This window comes from Gobius niger (genome assembly GCF_951799975.1).
Source record: "Gobius niger genome assembly, chromosome: 12".
Taxonomy (NCBI): Eukaryota; Metazoa; Chordata; class Actinopteri; order Gobiiformes; family Gobiidae; genus Gobius; species Gobius niger.
Genome location: NC_136863.1, coordinates 7,240,886 through 7,257,196, shown reverse-complemented (window position 1 = coordinate 7,257,196; position 16,311 = coordinate 7,240,886). Strand labels below are relative to the sequence as shown.

Here is a 16,311-nt window from a genome sequence, read left to right as displayed (position 1 = left end):
AAACTACGGTGTTTCACTGATTAATCAACGTGTTGTTACGGGCCTATTTGTCTTAAAGATTAGTTGAATCAGTTACTTAAAGTAACACTGGTTCTCCGAATGTGCACAATCTAAAACGATTCGTGCTACACACAGGCTAATTCTCAGTGGTCAGACAGAAATAACTGTCAGGTGCATGTTTCAGTTAGTTTTAAATCAGTGGTTCCCAAACTGTGGGTCAGGGACCAGAGAAGGATGGGACCATTTGCCATTTACCATTTTAAAAAGTTGGGAAATAGACTAGTAGTCGTCCTAAATCCCAGTCTCACAGTGGCTTAGTGGTTAGTGGTTCTCACACAGAAGGGCAGGGCCTGAATTGAGGTCACCATTTTCAACTTCTGCCCTGCACTACTGCACAGTGGAACCGTTTTTGACCATAAATGGGTTCTGCCCCCCTAAAAGCTTCTCAACTGAAGATCAACAGTGTAACGCCTCATTTGAAAGCTAAAACCTACACAAGTGATTGTTGTGTACGTTTTTTGTTACTTTTTTCATCCCTTTTTTTCATAACTTTGTTGTCATGTTTTGTCCCTCTATTTCATTGCATTTTTGTCACATTATTGTGGCTTTTTCGTGCTTTTTCATCCTTGTTTTTGTCATTTAACTTTTAAGATTTGGGTAAGGCCAAACTGAGAAGAAGTGCTCGGTTCAGGTGGGGGTAAAGAGGTTAATAAAGGCACTACAATACTACAACTGAACTTGAGAACTAAAGGTTCACACACATGTTTTACTACTGTATGTGGACATGCCATTCCTCATTGATTAGCGAAGAACCTCCAGAGTCCAGTCACTGCAGTAGCACTACTTTTGACTTGTGGCCATACCGCCTTTGCTATGCCCAATCCCGTCAGACTTTGGAAGCTAACCAGGGAAGGGCCTGGTTGGTACTTGGATGGGAGGCCGTTGGGTAACACCAGGAAGCCTGGGCGAATGTAGTGTGTGAGTGAGTGGTCAGTGGTGGTCGGAGAGTCTTTGAGTGTCCAGAAAAGCACTATATAAAACCGATGCATTATTATTATTACTATTATTGTTATTAATTGGGATAGGTTCTAGAATTGGGAGAGATCTAAGGATATACAGTAAGCAAAACAAAAAACAAAAAAATGTAAATGATTTTTACATCCTATTTTGTAATCAACATTTGTCAATTGTCATCACCAAAACCAACATTAGATTTGAACATGTTTACCTCATATCTGGGAACACAATTCATGAAAAATCTTACATACATAACCTTTATATATTTCACGACAGCAGTGATTCTAGACCATAAAGATAGCGCCACCTCAAGGGCAGAATGTGGCTGAAACCCGCTGAATGAGTCTACAATGTCTTCTGTTGTAGCGTCATACCCATCACCCGAGTCTCCCTGCAGTTGAGCGAGTAAATGCCAGTTAAATGGACAGAGCTTACCTTCACAGTAGGCGTTGTCGTCCCGCAGCGGTCGGAAGCCATCTTTGCACACGCAGCAGTCGCCCGCCTCCAGGTTCACGCAGTCAGAGTGCTCCACACAAGCGTGGCCCTCGGAGCAAAAGTCATGACCTGCAGGGGGCGGCAGGGGGAGAAAAGGTCAGAGACGCCGGGGAGAGGAGGCACAGAGGGAGCAAAGAAGCAAACGCACATGGACGTGAAAGTGGAGGGGATGGAGAAAAGGAAAAGAGATGACAGGACAGAAGGAGCCTTGAAGGGGACTTGTAGGTTACAGCGGTGTCACAGCTCTGAGCGCGCTCCACAGGCAGCAGGAGCAGGCAGCGTTCCACTTTCTGGGCTTTGTTTAACCTTGGTTTTTACCATTTTTCACATTGCTATGCCACATTTATTTCAAGATAAAACGCTTGGTACTAAACTAAGCATATCCTTCTTTTCGGCTGGACATTTTAAGCACAAATACATAGGGAAGATCCAAAGAGTAATGACTAGGTCCGAACATGTCCATAACTGCAGTGTTCCCACTCGTCAGCGGTCATCCATCCATCCATCCATCCATCCATTTTCTTCCACTTTTCCGTTGCCGGGTCATGGGGGCAGCTGTTGGAGTTGCCCAAATCACATTGCACCAGCCCTTTATAGCTCCTCCTGCAGGCGGTGGGTCCACAGAAGGACGGCCTCATGATTCTCAGGCCTGTTGGTCTCTCATAAGGGGCGTCTGAACCGTTCTTTGTCTGACCCGTCACCTAGGACCTGTTTGTCATGGGAGACCCTACCAGGGGCACGAAGCCCCCGACAACAGAGCTCCAGGATCATTCGAGCGCTCAAACCCCTCCACCACGTTACGGTGGCGCTTCCAGGAGGGGTAGGGTCAAGGGTGCGGTCAGTATCTATCACTTTATCCATTCCATTTCCATTTTCGTCCGCTTTATCCGGGGCCTGGGTCGCAGGGGCAGCAGTCTCAGCAGAGATGCCCAAGCTTCCCGATCCACACACTTAATAAAAGTGATGTAAGTAATGTTTTCTTTAATAAGTAAATGTGTCCTTGATTTGAGTAACTAGTCTCAAGAAATCTGTCACTGTTCAAGCATATTAAGATATTGTGATCTATTTCTTATCTAATTTTCAGAGTGAAGATATCTTTTTTCTTAATTTTATGGCATACTGCACAACAGTTTAGATTATACTGTTGCCAGTAATATAAAACATGCTCCTAATGACCTGCTAGACACATAAAAAGTCTTATTTCTGCAGTGCGTGATCAAAAATGATTTGGATGAGGCCCTAAATTATTCAAATCTCTTATTTGGCTGCCTTTAGTCAACATCACCATGGAAACGAGCTGGAGACTTTCCCGCTCCCAGTGAAGTTAGAGTCAGGTCTGATGGGAGGGGAGCCACCCACGGCAAACACACATTTTTCAACAATTAAAATATCTGTGGTAAAGTAAATGCTTCTATTTCATTTTATTTGCTGTGTGAAATGTGACCCAGAGTGGCTTTAAATGTCAAAGGCTGCCTCACAAATTACTGACTGAAATGACTGGATCACCTTTTGCAGCGCTGAGGTAAACATAAGAGAAATGACTGATCCTCCTTACCTCTGCAGACTTTGCAGCATCTGTCGCTCAGGGAGACTTGCTCTGACTCGGGGCAGTTCAGTTCGGGACAGGGCTCGCTGGGCACCACCCGATGCATCGTCCGGTCCTGGAAAGATCAAACCAAATGTGTGTAAGAAACAGTTCTGTGCGAGTCTCCATCAACACAGTCATATCTCACAATGTTAAACATATAGTGCCCAGACACTCACTTCTTTTAGTCTAGAACCCTCAGAACATAATAGAGAAAACATTCCACAAAAACTGTAATCCTTTGTCTTCGAGAGTGATCTCTAGGTCGGCTTTCACAAAATGGCAAACGATCAAAGAGGGCATCAGCAGCTCAGGTGGTAGACTGGTCTTGTTCCCAAAAGGTTATATGTTCTTGAGAAACTTTGTAAAGTAAGTTCTTATTGTAAAAGTTTAATCACATTCGGCTTTTTTTTATTCTACTTAAGTAATATTATTTTGAATTAGCACTTGGGTAAAATCTGTAAGTGACATCAGCTACATTTTGATGTAAATTCCAATGAATAGCTTAAAAACAATGTATGTGATCTAATTGTATGGTGTATTCCTTGCAGATTTTGACGTATAAGAGCCAAGAAGCTTCAGAAGATTAAAGCAAAATGTCAATTCAATCAACTCAGTCCCGTCCAGATATTTAAAGACTCACTAGAACAGATTTTTAGGCTATTTTTCAGAATCAGAATTGGTTTTATCGCCATTGTCAGTGAACAGGTTTATTTTAGTTTGAGTTTAATTCGTTTATTTGAGCAGCAAACAAAGGTAACAGACAACAGATGTTATCACACAGTTGCTTCTGGAATCTGGCACTTGTGTGTGAATGAGCATGTGAATGGATGAGCGGTTCCTTGATAAAGTAAAGCACTTTGAGCTTAGCCTGGCCAACCAGAACACACGCTTTTCCTATTCTTTACAAAGACGCCTAGTCTGGGATCAGGGGTGGTTTCTTTAGATTATTATTATTTTTTTTATCCCCGATGGCCGTGATTGACAAGAGTATTAACCAATTAGAGGAAAGCTGGATATGACACAGCATACATACAGGAGTCATTAGCAACAGATGTTTCAATCAATGCACGCTTGGAACAGGATGGAGAAAGTTTGATAGACGGCAACAAGAAGAAAATCCTCTTAGAGAAGATGAAGCATCAACATCAACACAGGTACATCATTGTTAGATGCAAGTTGGTCATTTTATACTCAATACTGCCACCTCAGGTCATACGTGTAACTGCACCTTCAATATTAAGCTCGTGCATGACGGCACTTCGGACCCGAATGAACAACTTTTTGAGTGACAGTGCAGGATTTTAGAGGCAGTTGTGGTGAACAGGTCTGGGCTCATTCTACACATTAGGACATGGCTGGAACATATAGGGGGATGAAAATATTTAGTTTTAACATTTTTAAACTCTGTATCGTCCCTTAAAGTAAGAAAATATCTGGTCTGTGATTGGATCGATATAAAACTTTTTGCTAGTTCCAGACGGCCTTGCTTTTGAACAGATACAAAAAGCAGGAGTGGACGGCTGGCCAATGACTAATGTAGGTGGAAAAGCACTATAAACAAGAGCATTTACCATTTACAAAGCTCAAGCTGTTCTTCAGCGCTCACAGTTTATTTTCACCAAATACTTTTGTACTGCACTATTTAAGTCACTACCTTCTACTTGAGTGAAGTTATTTAAAGGTCCAATATCATGCAAAATTGACTTTTTGGAGCTTTTAGCCATGTTGATGCTATTTCCTCATCAAAAACACCCCCAGAGTGGTTTGTGGCTTCATTCACGCAGTTCTCAGCAATCCTCCTGAATCCTGCTCTCTGAGCAGCTGCTCCGCCCTCTGCTGGAGAACGACTGAGTTGTGACACTCTGACGTTTTTTACGTCATAGTGTCAAACAAGAAGAACACAACTTCTGTAATGTAGTGCCTTACAGCCTGATTTTAATTCATAAAACAGCTTAAAAAAAAATTCGAAAATTTTCACACAAAAAAAAGAAAAAAAGGAAGCGCTTCCAGGTCAGGGCTGAAAACAAACGCAAAACAAACGCACCCCTGAGCGTCTGAACAGATGTCATGTTTGCACTAAAGGATGTGAAGATGGAGCTCTTTCTAAACTATTCTGGACACACCTGTTCTTTATTCTTACCTAACGATAATGTCACGGAGAAAATCGTGTTTGGCTACGAGAGGTGCAGGACTTTTTCAACCTTCTAAAGAAGAGGACACTCGCCACAATTTGGAATTTCTTTCCGGGATTCAGCGACTATCAGCCCAAATAGTGTTTTTCTGTGACTGTCTCTTGATGGATGTTTGGTGAACCGCCAGAATCAAAGTGGATTCACTTTTATTACCAACGCGATTCCCCAATGTGATGGAGAGGCCAGGACAGAGCGGTGGTGAGTCAAAACGCGCGTTAGCTTGTGTGTTAGCTTGTGTATTAGCTTGTGTGTTAGCGTGTGTGTTAGCTTGTGTGTTAGCTTGTGTACCCCCAGAAAATACTTATATTTCTCACAAAAAATAGTATAAAAATAGTGCTCCATAGCGGAAGAGGTACAACATATCAAATAAATGCCTATTCTTTACTTTGGGATGGCTAAAATAGCATAATACAGATCCTTTAACAGAAACGTCTCTTACTTGAGTAGTCATTAGACCTACTCCTGGCTGTTGGTGACCACTGGACCACTTTTGCAGCCCTGTAAGGCGACTTCTGTTGTGATATTGGGCTATACAAATAGCAATGCCAGATGAAAATTTGAAATACAGTAGATAATATTCATAAGAGCATAGGGTGGTAGAGGTCAGCAAGAGGATGAAAAGGCTTTTTGAATTTTTTAAATACATCAATTACTTCCAAAGTTATAAACATTTCAGTTTTCATTTTCGGCCACTTTTGGTGAAATCGATTTCCATTAAAACAATAGGATATGGTCTGGACCGATTTATCACAAAAAGTGGTAACATTTTCAGCTTCTTTGTGCTCTAACTTTCCCATTTCCCCAAATATCATTCTCAAAATTCACATTCAAGACGGAAAATTGTCAAGGATTTCAAATATGATGTCAGATTTTAATTGTGGGCTAAGACAATGCAACTAATTTGCATATTTTAACACATAATTAAGGCGAGACACTGCAGGTGGATACAGAAAACATTTAAAGTGAGTGATATTGATTTTAAACTTTTGCTGTATATTATTAACACAAATCTGAACAAAAACTGTATTGCTGTATTTCCGTAATATTTGTTTATATATAAAAATAAGAGTTTATGCTACAATGTGCAATTTTTTGCAGATGAAATCTAAATAATGCACCACCCATGTTTAAAATAATGGTTTCAGCTTTGTTGGTACATTAGATAAGATTTTTTCAGAGGGGATTTGGGATATCTTGTATAGTTTTTTGAATAAGCCAGTAATGGTGATCTACAAAAAAAAAGTCAAATATTTAGGACTTTTTTTTTTTTTTTTTTTAGTTACTTAATTTGTAAATTCATAGTGGAAATTCATCAAAATATATCCTACTGCATTTCTGTTATTTTGGTAAATTAATCATGTGAATAAGATTGTTTTATGAGCTAATTTGTAGTTCAAAAACTCCGCACTGTGGCTTTATGCAAATGAGTGCGCACCGCGGAGCAGAGAGGATTTGGAGCGAGACACGTTATACCAGGGGTCACCAACCTTATTTCAGCTGAGGGCTACTTTAAGAGCATTAAGTTGTTGGAGGGCTACCAGTTAAAAACAAATCCTAAAGACTTAAACGTACACTGTTCACTTATAGGATATTGACCCCATATTATATTAAAATAGATTTATTTTAAACTCATACTGAGTCACAAGAACCGAAATAACTGTAATTTTAAGAATTAGATTCAAGAAAATTAAGTGTTTTACACTTTAGAAAAAGTCCCAAGGGCTACTGGACATGCCCCAAAGGGCCCCTGGGTGCCCGCGGGCACCACGTTGGTGACCCCTGCGTTATACCATAGAAACTCGCTTCGTAGCCTCACACTGTGGCTGATGCGGGTGCCCTGTGGACCCGCTGGTTACCCGTGTGTCAGGGCATGTTCCAGGGCATGTGTCAGGGCCATAAACAGCCACAGACCTGGGCTACAGTCGGGCCGTTACCGCGGGAGCGGAGCGGAGCTAACGCGGCTAACGCTAGCTACACCGCGGACTCGCCCTGGTTTAGAGCGGCCGCTGACGGCGCGGCCAGGTTTTATAACTTCATTCAAAAAGCCGCGGATTAAAATCACATTTATATCCCAAACCGAAGCGCAAATAAGAAAGAATACTTCTTATATTGTATGATCATGATGGTGACTTTTCGAAAAATATCCACACTTTCAGCCACGATTGCGGAGACTTTCCCCCACAATATCTCAGGATTTACAGCACATACACTGCGTTCCAAATTATTATGCAAATGACATTTTTCTAAGATTTTCTAAATTGTCAACTCAAATGAGAGTCAGCATAATTTTCAAGTCTTTACCTGGTAGAGGATCAATTAAATGTGGTGGAAAAAATTTCCTAGTGATAACGGTATTTTTTTCAAAAATGAATATAGTAAAAACCTCAAAATCCACTGTTCCAAATTATTATGCAACTCATCGTTTCAATACATTTTAAAGCTTGTAATTAACTGAAAATGGTCATTTGTTGTATTTGTAGCATTAGGAGGTCATACTTACTGAAATCGAAAGCTATTTCAATCAAAAAAATATTAACAGGTCAAGTTATATTTTAACATAGGAGCCCTTGTGTGATAGCAGCTTCAAAAGTCTTATATCCATTAAAATTGCAAGTTTTTGGACAGTTTCTGCTTGGATTTCTTTGCAGGATGTCAGAATAGCCTCCCAAAGCTGCCGTTTGGATGAAAACTGCCTCCCACCCTTATAGAAGTTTTTTTTGTTGAGGCTCCAAAGGTTCTCAATAGGGTTGAGGTCAGGGGAGGAGGGGGTCCACAGCATGAGTTTCTCTCCTTTTATGCCCATAGCAGCCAGTGATGCAGAGGTATTCTTTACAGCAGGACATGGTGCGTTGTCATGCATGTAGAGGATTTTGTTAGGGAAAGCACGGCTCTTCTTTTTGTAGCATAGAAGACAGTGGTCAGTCAGAAACTCCACATATTTTTCAAAGGTCATTTTCACACCTTCAGGGAGCCTAAAAGGGCCTAAAGGGGCCGACCAGCTCTCTCACCATGATTCTGGCCCAAAACATGACTCCGCCCCCTCCTTACTGACGTCACAGCCTTGTTGGGACATTGTGGCCATTCACCAACCATCCACTACTCCATTGAGTTGACCATCCAGGGTTACACGGCGCTCATCAGTGAACAAGACTGTTTGAAAATGAGTCCTCATGTATTTCTGATCCACTGCAGCCGTTTCTGTTCATCAGCATTCAATGAACAGTTTAGGGGAGGCCCGGATAGAAGGTTTATGCACAACTGCAGCCTCTGGAGGGTCCTACACCTTGATGTTCGGGAGACTCCAGAGGCACCAGCAGCTTCAAAAACCTGTATGCTGCTTTGTGGCATCTGTTCTCCTAATCTGATGTGTTTGTCTGGCAGAAACCGTCCATATTGTGCCTTTATCGGCACAAATTGGAGTGTGCTCTGAATCATCCACAAATCTCTTATCAGTATGATGATTACACTTAATCTTTCATGAAATATCGAAGGTTTTCATACCTAGACCAAGGCATTCAACTATTTCAAGCTTTTCATCAGCAGAAAGACCCTTTTTCTTTCCCATATTGCTTGAAAATGATGATCTGCATAATAAAGTGGAACACCCTTTTTCAGTAGTTTTTCCCTTAACTGGGCTTAACCTGACAACTAATTATCCCAGGTCTCTGAGATTAATGTCAGTGATTCATAGAGCCCCGAGACACGATACCATCCACAAGTTTCATTATTTTTTAATTTTTTTTTACCTTTTTGACACAAAAATACAATTTGCATAATAATTTGGAACGCAGTGTATGCAGAAGTCACCAGCACCATTGGACTCGGCTACTCGTGTTCTGATTGACTGGGAAATATCACGGTCCGGGAACGTGATTTGTTGCCGCGGAAAACGAGATGAAAAAAGTGTTTTTTTCGAGCGAGGTCCAGACCTCTGATCGAAGATTTTGACGCTGCTGGTGAACTTTATTCATTCATAACTTAACAATTAATTGGCCTACCGAAGAACTAAAAACACCTGTGGGTTCCTTGATTCAAGCTGCGTTTAATGATACTAGATTAATAAATATCCGTCGAATATTGTAACCGCTAGATGGCGCTAAAGCAGAGGAACGCTCATTCAGGTCATTTTTCACCACTCAGTGACGGCTGCATTTTGCATTGCTAATACAAAACCATTAAACTTGAAACTGGAGCAGATTGGCTGTCAGGTCTCTGTCAGTCAGCCCCAGGGCAGCTGCGGCTTAAAGCTAACCACCACCGGATGCGGACGCCAAATAGATAACGCCATAGAGTCGCGCTACAGATACCTCCCAAGCTTGTAAAGGATTATACAAATCCACGTATTCATTAGGACATTCCAAAAATTCTTATCCTTAACCAATTACCGAGCTCAAAGAACATATTCACTAAGAGAAACGATTCACTTGCTGCCTGGGTGCAATTATGAGGCCAATTATTTATCCTGCCTCTTTGCTTTGCTTCTTCCCTGTCGCATCATTACAGGTCCATTACTCAGCCTCGGTCAGTGCGCAGTTTTCTATACGCTCGAGCGAAAAAACAGCTCCTCCTTCATTCATTTACCTGCAGTGATTTAAATAATAACGCACATGGACCTTTGTTACACAAACAGAGAATCAGTCTCGCACATTATCGCAGCATGTGTGTTTAGTCTCAAACCAGATTAGGCGGCTTCATTTCCCAGCATGCCTTTGGCGGGTCTCGCTAACGATCTCATTTGGGTCCTTTCTGAGTGGGGCTAATTTAGAGTCGTTAACACCAGACAGAGTCGGGCGAACACAGGGCTTCGCCGCCATTTATGAAGAAGATATCACTTTTATGAAGATATCACTTTGGCGTGGAGCTCCTAACCTTTCTTTTATTCATGAAGCGTCTTGGATCATTCTTTTGGGGATGTTGTGGCTGATATCGAGCTCTGAGAAATATATACAGTATATTGCTTTTATACTATTTTGCTATTTTTAGTAATACTTGAGTGTTAGTAAATTGTGTTTCATTGAGTTTCATTTTAATTGCAACTTATGTGTCACGTGTATTTTTAGAACAAAGGATTACTGAGATTTTAAAGTGAGTTCCAGTGGCATCAAGCGCACTACAATGATATCGCCTCCCGCACTTTCGCAAAAGCTTAGTAAATTACCTGCTATGCTTGTTAGGCAGAGCTTAGCAAATATTAAAAGCAAGTCAGCAAAGGCAAACTGAATTTGTTCATGTCATTGTCAAGAAATCGTGACTCCAATTAAAAACTTAAAACATTATTCTTCGCCGTGTCAGGGGCAATTTGATCCTGACTTGTTCATAAAGGAAAGGGCAGCGGGAACAAAGCTTTTCTTAAAACGGTTTGTGTGGCTTATTGGCATCAAAAACCGACGCCCAAACTGGTCTGAGGCTGGCCAATGACTTTACTTGACCACTTGACCAGCTGATTCAAGGCGTTTTTGTCTCTAACAGAAGAGCTCCCGTACCAGGCGACCAGGCAAAAAGCTAGGGTCGCTTCGATGAATGCCCAATAGAAAAGTGTCATCACAGTTTTATCTACATGAAAGAAGGACAGTTTCCGAAGACAATGCAGTCGTTGGTGGCCCTTTTTACAAACAGCAGCACAGTTTTCATTAAAATTCAGTTTGCAATCTATAATTGTTCCAAGATACTTGTAGGACTCCACACACTCTACTTGTTGTCCCTTTATATATGTTACAACATGTGGGAGAGCGCTCTTCCTAAAGTCGATGGTCATATCTTTTGTTTTTGCAACGTTTAAGAGAAGATAAGACTCATCACACCATTTGACAAAATCAACTGGGCCATGCTGACTTTCCTTTTGTGAAGTAGACTTACAATAACTGAGTCATCTGCGTATTTTAAGATGATTCTGTTTTCATGGTCAGTCTGACAAATGCTAGTGTACAATATAAACAACAGGGGTGAGAGAACAGAACCTTGGGGTGAGCCTGTTGAAACAGTGCACTGATCCGTGAGTTCACCATTGACTCTCACTCTTTGACTTCTTTTAGTTAAAAAGTCAAGAACCCAGCCTACAATAGGAGGAGACGCCAGATTGCTGCCATGGTTTACTTTGTGTCCTCATTCTCAAGCGAACCCTCATTCATACACCAGTGTCTTGGCGAAGGACTCAACACCTGCATGTAATGGCCAGAGCAGGGATTACATTGGCGGGCAAGCACTCTGCCAATGAGCCACAGCCATTGTAACAACACTTTTTTTTTTTTTTTTACAAACTCTAGCCTCTTACAGCTGCTAACGAAGTGGTTAACCTCTCTTGTGTTGTGTTGTTGTGGTATTCTCATGCTGATACATGTTTACTGCCATTACTACGTTGATTTCAATCAGTGGTGTTTGCACTTGGTATTTTTATTGTCATTGCATACTTCTATAATGTATACATGGTCAAGTATGATGTGCACGTCATAGGAGCATCAAACTGAGTGCGAAAAAGAAACAACAGGACGACTCGCACAAACAGAGAAAGAACAAGAGAATGTAAAACCAGCTATTTCAGACCAGTACAAGTAAGTGTAGTAAGTGTACAATAAATAATCACATCATGGACTGGGACGAGGCACGGGTCATCGGATCTGAGACCAACAAATTCAAGTTCTGAATAAAAGGAGCACTAACACCATCAACCATGACGAAAGGAGCGTATCACCAGTCTGATGGACCTGGCCACGCCTCGGAAGAAAGAACAGCTGATTAGTGACACTTCACCTCACGCCGGAGATACTTCTGATGACGGCCTGCAGATGATGACATGACATATCACATGACCTAATCAGCTGTTTAAAAAGCACTGGCCCTTGTTCATTCACAACTTTTTGCCCTGATGAAGAAGATTTATAAAGAACTAGAATTGCTCTTTGCCATTTAATCTAAATAACGCAAGGCTCTTTCAAACTCTGGAAACATTCACATTTTAATTCCCTCCCTTTCATTTTCTATTTAGTTTATATCAGTCAACAAAACTCTCTGGAGTATTTAGGCATAGTTTCAACTGAGGACATGACTCTTTAGCAACTTCTCAAACTCCTTACAGAGAGGCTGAAGTGCTAATCCCTCCTTCACCACTCCTGTCGTACTATCACAGTCACACATACACGCCCTTTGTACATTTGTAAAACTAAAGAGTGGTTTGATAAGGCAGAAGGATGAGTAACACTGTCGCTCTTGTCAGCGGAAAACCCAAGTTGAGTCCCATTTCTGAAGCAGACAACTTTCTCCATAAGCCTCACAGATGTCTTGTAGGTTCCGCCCCCTCTCTGTCTCCATCAGAGTTCAGAGCGCTACGAGCAACTACAGTATATTCTTAAAAATCTGACATAAAAGGCGATGGTTTAAATGTGCTCTGCCGGTCCAAAAAAAGAGCACCACCCAAAGGTACTCGTACAGTATGGACATCTTGTAACCAACTTCCAAAGCAAAGACAACTTTCTCCTCGAGCCTCGTCTTGTTGTTGCCTCCTCCCGTCTCCGTCACCGCAGCGGAGATCAGAGGAGTGACAGGAGCGCGCCTGTCAGGGGGAACATGGAGGCGTCTGGTACAGAGGGGCTGAGTGACAGGCTCCCCACCCCTCTGCCTTTGATCTAACCGGGATAGCGCTCTGATACCGGGGCCACAGATGGGACAGGTGTGGAGTGGCAGATGTCCCAAGTTCCAACAGGGCGTGGGCTGGCTACTGAAAACAGTGACAGCATTGTGGTGGAGGTGGGGAACGAAAAGTGGAGCAGTGGAATCAAAATAGTGAGAAAAAAAAAAGAAAGTTGTCTCATATTAAAGTTGTGAAACACTCACTTTGAATAACAATTGCATTTTGTATTGTACTGGTTTAAAGGAGCTATATCATGCTATTTTAGCCATTCCAAAGTTAAGTATAGGCATTTATATGATATATTGTACCTCTACCATTATGGAGCACTCATTTTTGTGATAAATATAAGTGTTTTCTGGAGGTATTTTTCGAATCCGGAAGACACAACGCTTCGATTCAGTTAACTCCGCCCCCTCTCTCCGCACATACAACTTTACCGTAATATAAATAAACAACAATAAGTGAAGTCACTTCACGATGCAGTTATACGGAGTTGACATCTGCAACACAGCTTCATAAATGGCTAACACACATGCTAATATGCTAACACACAAGCTAACCCGCGTTTGGATTGACTCACTGCTCTGGTCCATCGCTGTTTACATTATGGGACTTGCGTTGGTTATAAAAGTTAATCCACTTTGATTCTGGCGAAGGTTCCCCAAACATCCATCAGAGACAGTCACAGAAAAACAATATTTTGGTGATAGTCGCTGAATCCCGGAGAAAAAAACAGCTGAGTGGCCTCTTCTTGAAAAAGGTTGAATAAACTCCTCGTCCTCGTAGCCAAACGCGCTTCTTTTTCTCCGTCCGTGACATTATCGTTAGGTAAGAATAAGAACAGATGTGTCCAGAGTGGGTAACGAGCTCCATCTTCACAGCTGCAGCGCAAACATGACTGATCTGTTCAGACACTCAGGGATGTGTTTGTTTTGGCCACAGCTGACCTGGAAGCACTTCGGGCACATCCTTTTTTTTTTTTTACTCTTTGTTTCTCTCTTACGACAGAAATAATGAAAACGCTGTTTTACAAATTAAAATCCGTCCGTAAGCATAGAATTAAGACATTACATTACAGACGTCGAGCACTTCCGTTCCGCTGTTACGACACAACTGAACACTTAGTCGTTCACGAGGAGAGGGAGGAGCAGCTGCTCAGAGAGCAGGATTCAGGAGGATTACTGAGAGCTGCGTGAATGAAGCCACAAACCACTCTGGGGGTGTTTTTGATAAGGAAATAGCATAACAACATGGCTAAAAGCAACAAAAAGTCGATTTTGCATGATATAGGACCTTTAAAACTGTGCTCAATCACAGCTCGAATTGCCTTGAGCGGCATGTTGAAGACACCAACTGATCCTAAGCCTGGCCATATACAGGAGGACAGAAGCACTTCACTGGGTCAGGGTGTAGGGGGAACTGTGTAGCCTGGTGAACTTCCAGGATGTGGATCAAAGACACAAAAATATGGACACTCGTCTTACTGAGTAGATGGACAAACAGGCAAGTCAGCACTTTGGGTTTTATAGGTGAAAAAAGGACTTTTAAAGGGGCTAGATGTAAGTTAGTCATTTTATACTCACTACTGCCACCTCAGGTCTTATGCGTAACTGCAGCTTCTATATTAAGCTCGTGCATGACGGCACTTCGGACTGAGTTAGCACCTTTTTGAGTGACAGTGCAGTTGGTGAACAGGTCTGAGCTCATTCTACACATTAGGACATGGCTTGAACATGTACGGGGATGAAAATACTTTTTAAACTCCGTATAGTCCCTTTAATAAATGTAAGTGTGCCTATTTGTACCTACTCTATTTATATATATATATATATACTATACATATATATATTTAATTCTGAACCTGATATGCAGACATGCCATTTCTCAATTTAAAGAGAGGTGGGAAAGGGCTTTAGTTTGTATAGCTCCCTTTCTCAGATATGGTCACAAAGTGCTTCACATGGGACAATTCATATTCAGTCATACTTGCTCCACTCCATGCTGCCTTGTGGGTAGACTGACAGAAGTGTGAGGCTGCCAATGTGCGCCCATCAGCCCCCTCCGACACCACCAACCACTCACTGACACATACACACTAATGTACATGTTTATAACTGTGCAGCACGAGCACTAACTAACAACGGTCTGGCTGCAAAGCACCAATTTAAACTTTTGGGAAGGGGAATGATATTTGTTTAGCACTTTTCACTAGACATAAGTCACCCAAACACAATATAAGGGGATTTTCCTTTCACTCCACACTCACTGGTGCTAAGCTACGCATGCAGCCACAGTCGCCCATGGGAAAGACACTTTGGCAACCAGCCATCAGGGCAGAGATGCAGACTTCCCTGTGCCATAAACAATTCCTTTGTGCCTTGTGCCATCAGAGCTGAATAAGTTGCAACGCCTAATGTTGCTCAGTCTGTTCCATTCCATTCTACTGATTGTGAATCTGCTGCTGTTGTATCTGCAATTAACTGAATTAAATTGGACTTTAAATATATTATTATGTGTTGTATGTATGCATGTACTTGAGGCCCAAGGCAATATTCTGCCATCGTTGTAGGTTTTCTAGACTCTATTCAACAGCCCCTCACTCACCACTTCATTCACAAAGGCATCGGATATTCCCTCACGGTCCCCCATCCAGGCCCGACCCTTCTTAGCTTCCGAGATCTGACGGGATCGGGTATTCACACCTGAGAACAGATGCTGGGATCTTAGTGTTAGTAGTGAGATCAGAGAGCTGCCTTTTTCAGATACAACAACTGGATACTGTGACTTGAACTCTTCGTACAACTGCACGCTTACAGTATAATCCAATTACGAAAGAACAATCAACTGCACTGGTCGAGGAATTTGGCTTTTGACCTGCAACTGAGACAACAGAGGTCTGAGCAGTTTTCAGGAGAAATGAAAAAAGCACAGTTGGGCGTTCACTGAGCGAGCACAACCGCAGCGTCTACGGGCAATCTGGATCCATCGACTTTTGACAGCGCATTGGACGAAGGAGAGAGTCCACGCGCTCTATCCTCAAACCTCGAAACGGAGAGAACCTTGTTGAAATGACAGATCTGGTAATTAAAAACTCTGCGTCACTTTGGGGAGATTGATTGGCACCGTCAAAACCTAATGTCATCACGCAAATTAATGCCCGCACATCTGCCTGCAGCGGGCGCACAAAGGGGACAACGCTTTGAGTAATGGCGAAATGAATCTGATTTGGAACCACTTGGGACAGGCTTATTGTCCCGGAGACTGGCCGCACTGTCTGATGATTGACAGGTGCAGAGAGCTGGCTCACAAACAGGAATTCAATCAGAGTGGTTTAGACAATTACTTCAGATTACGCACACAAAAGCCTGAAAATGACAGATGAGAGAGATTGGCCT

The 16,311-nt window shown here is 42.1% G+C and overlaps 1 protein-coding gene across 1 annotated transcript in view; it reads right to left on the bottom strand.

Moving 5' to 3' along the window:
- The window catches only part of nell2a (neural EGFL like 2a), a 222,823-nt gene that overhangs the window by 144,736 nt on the left and 61,776 nt on the right, over positions 1–16,311 (bottom strand). Inside the window, exons 10-11 of the mRNA XM_079568360.1 lie at positions 3,068–3,173; positions 1,453–1,581 (exon numbers count right to left, since the gene is read on the bottom strand). Coding sequence (XP_079424486.1) covers positions 1,453–1,581; positions 3,068–3,173 — 235 coding nt within the window. The remainder of the gene's footprint in view (positions 1–1,452; positions 1,582–3,067; positions 3,174–16,311) is intronic.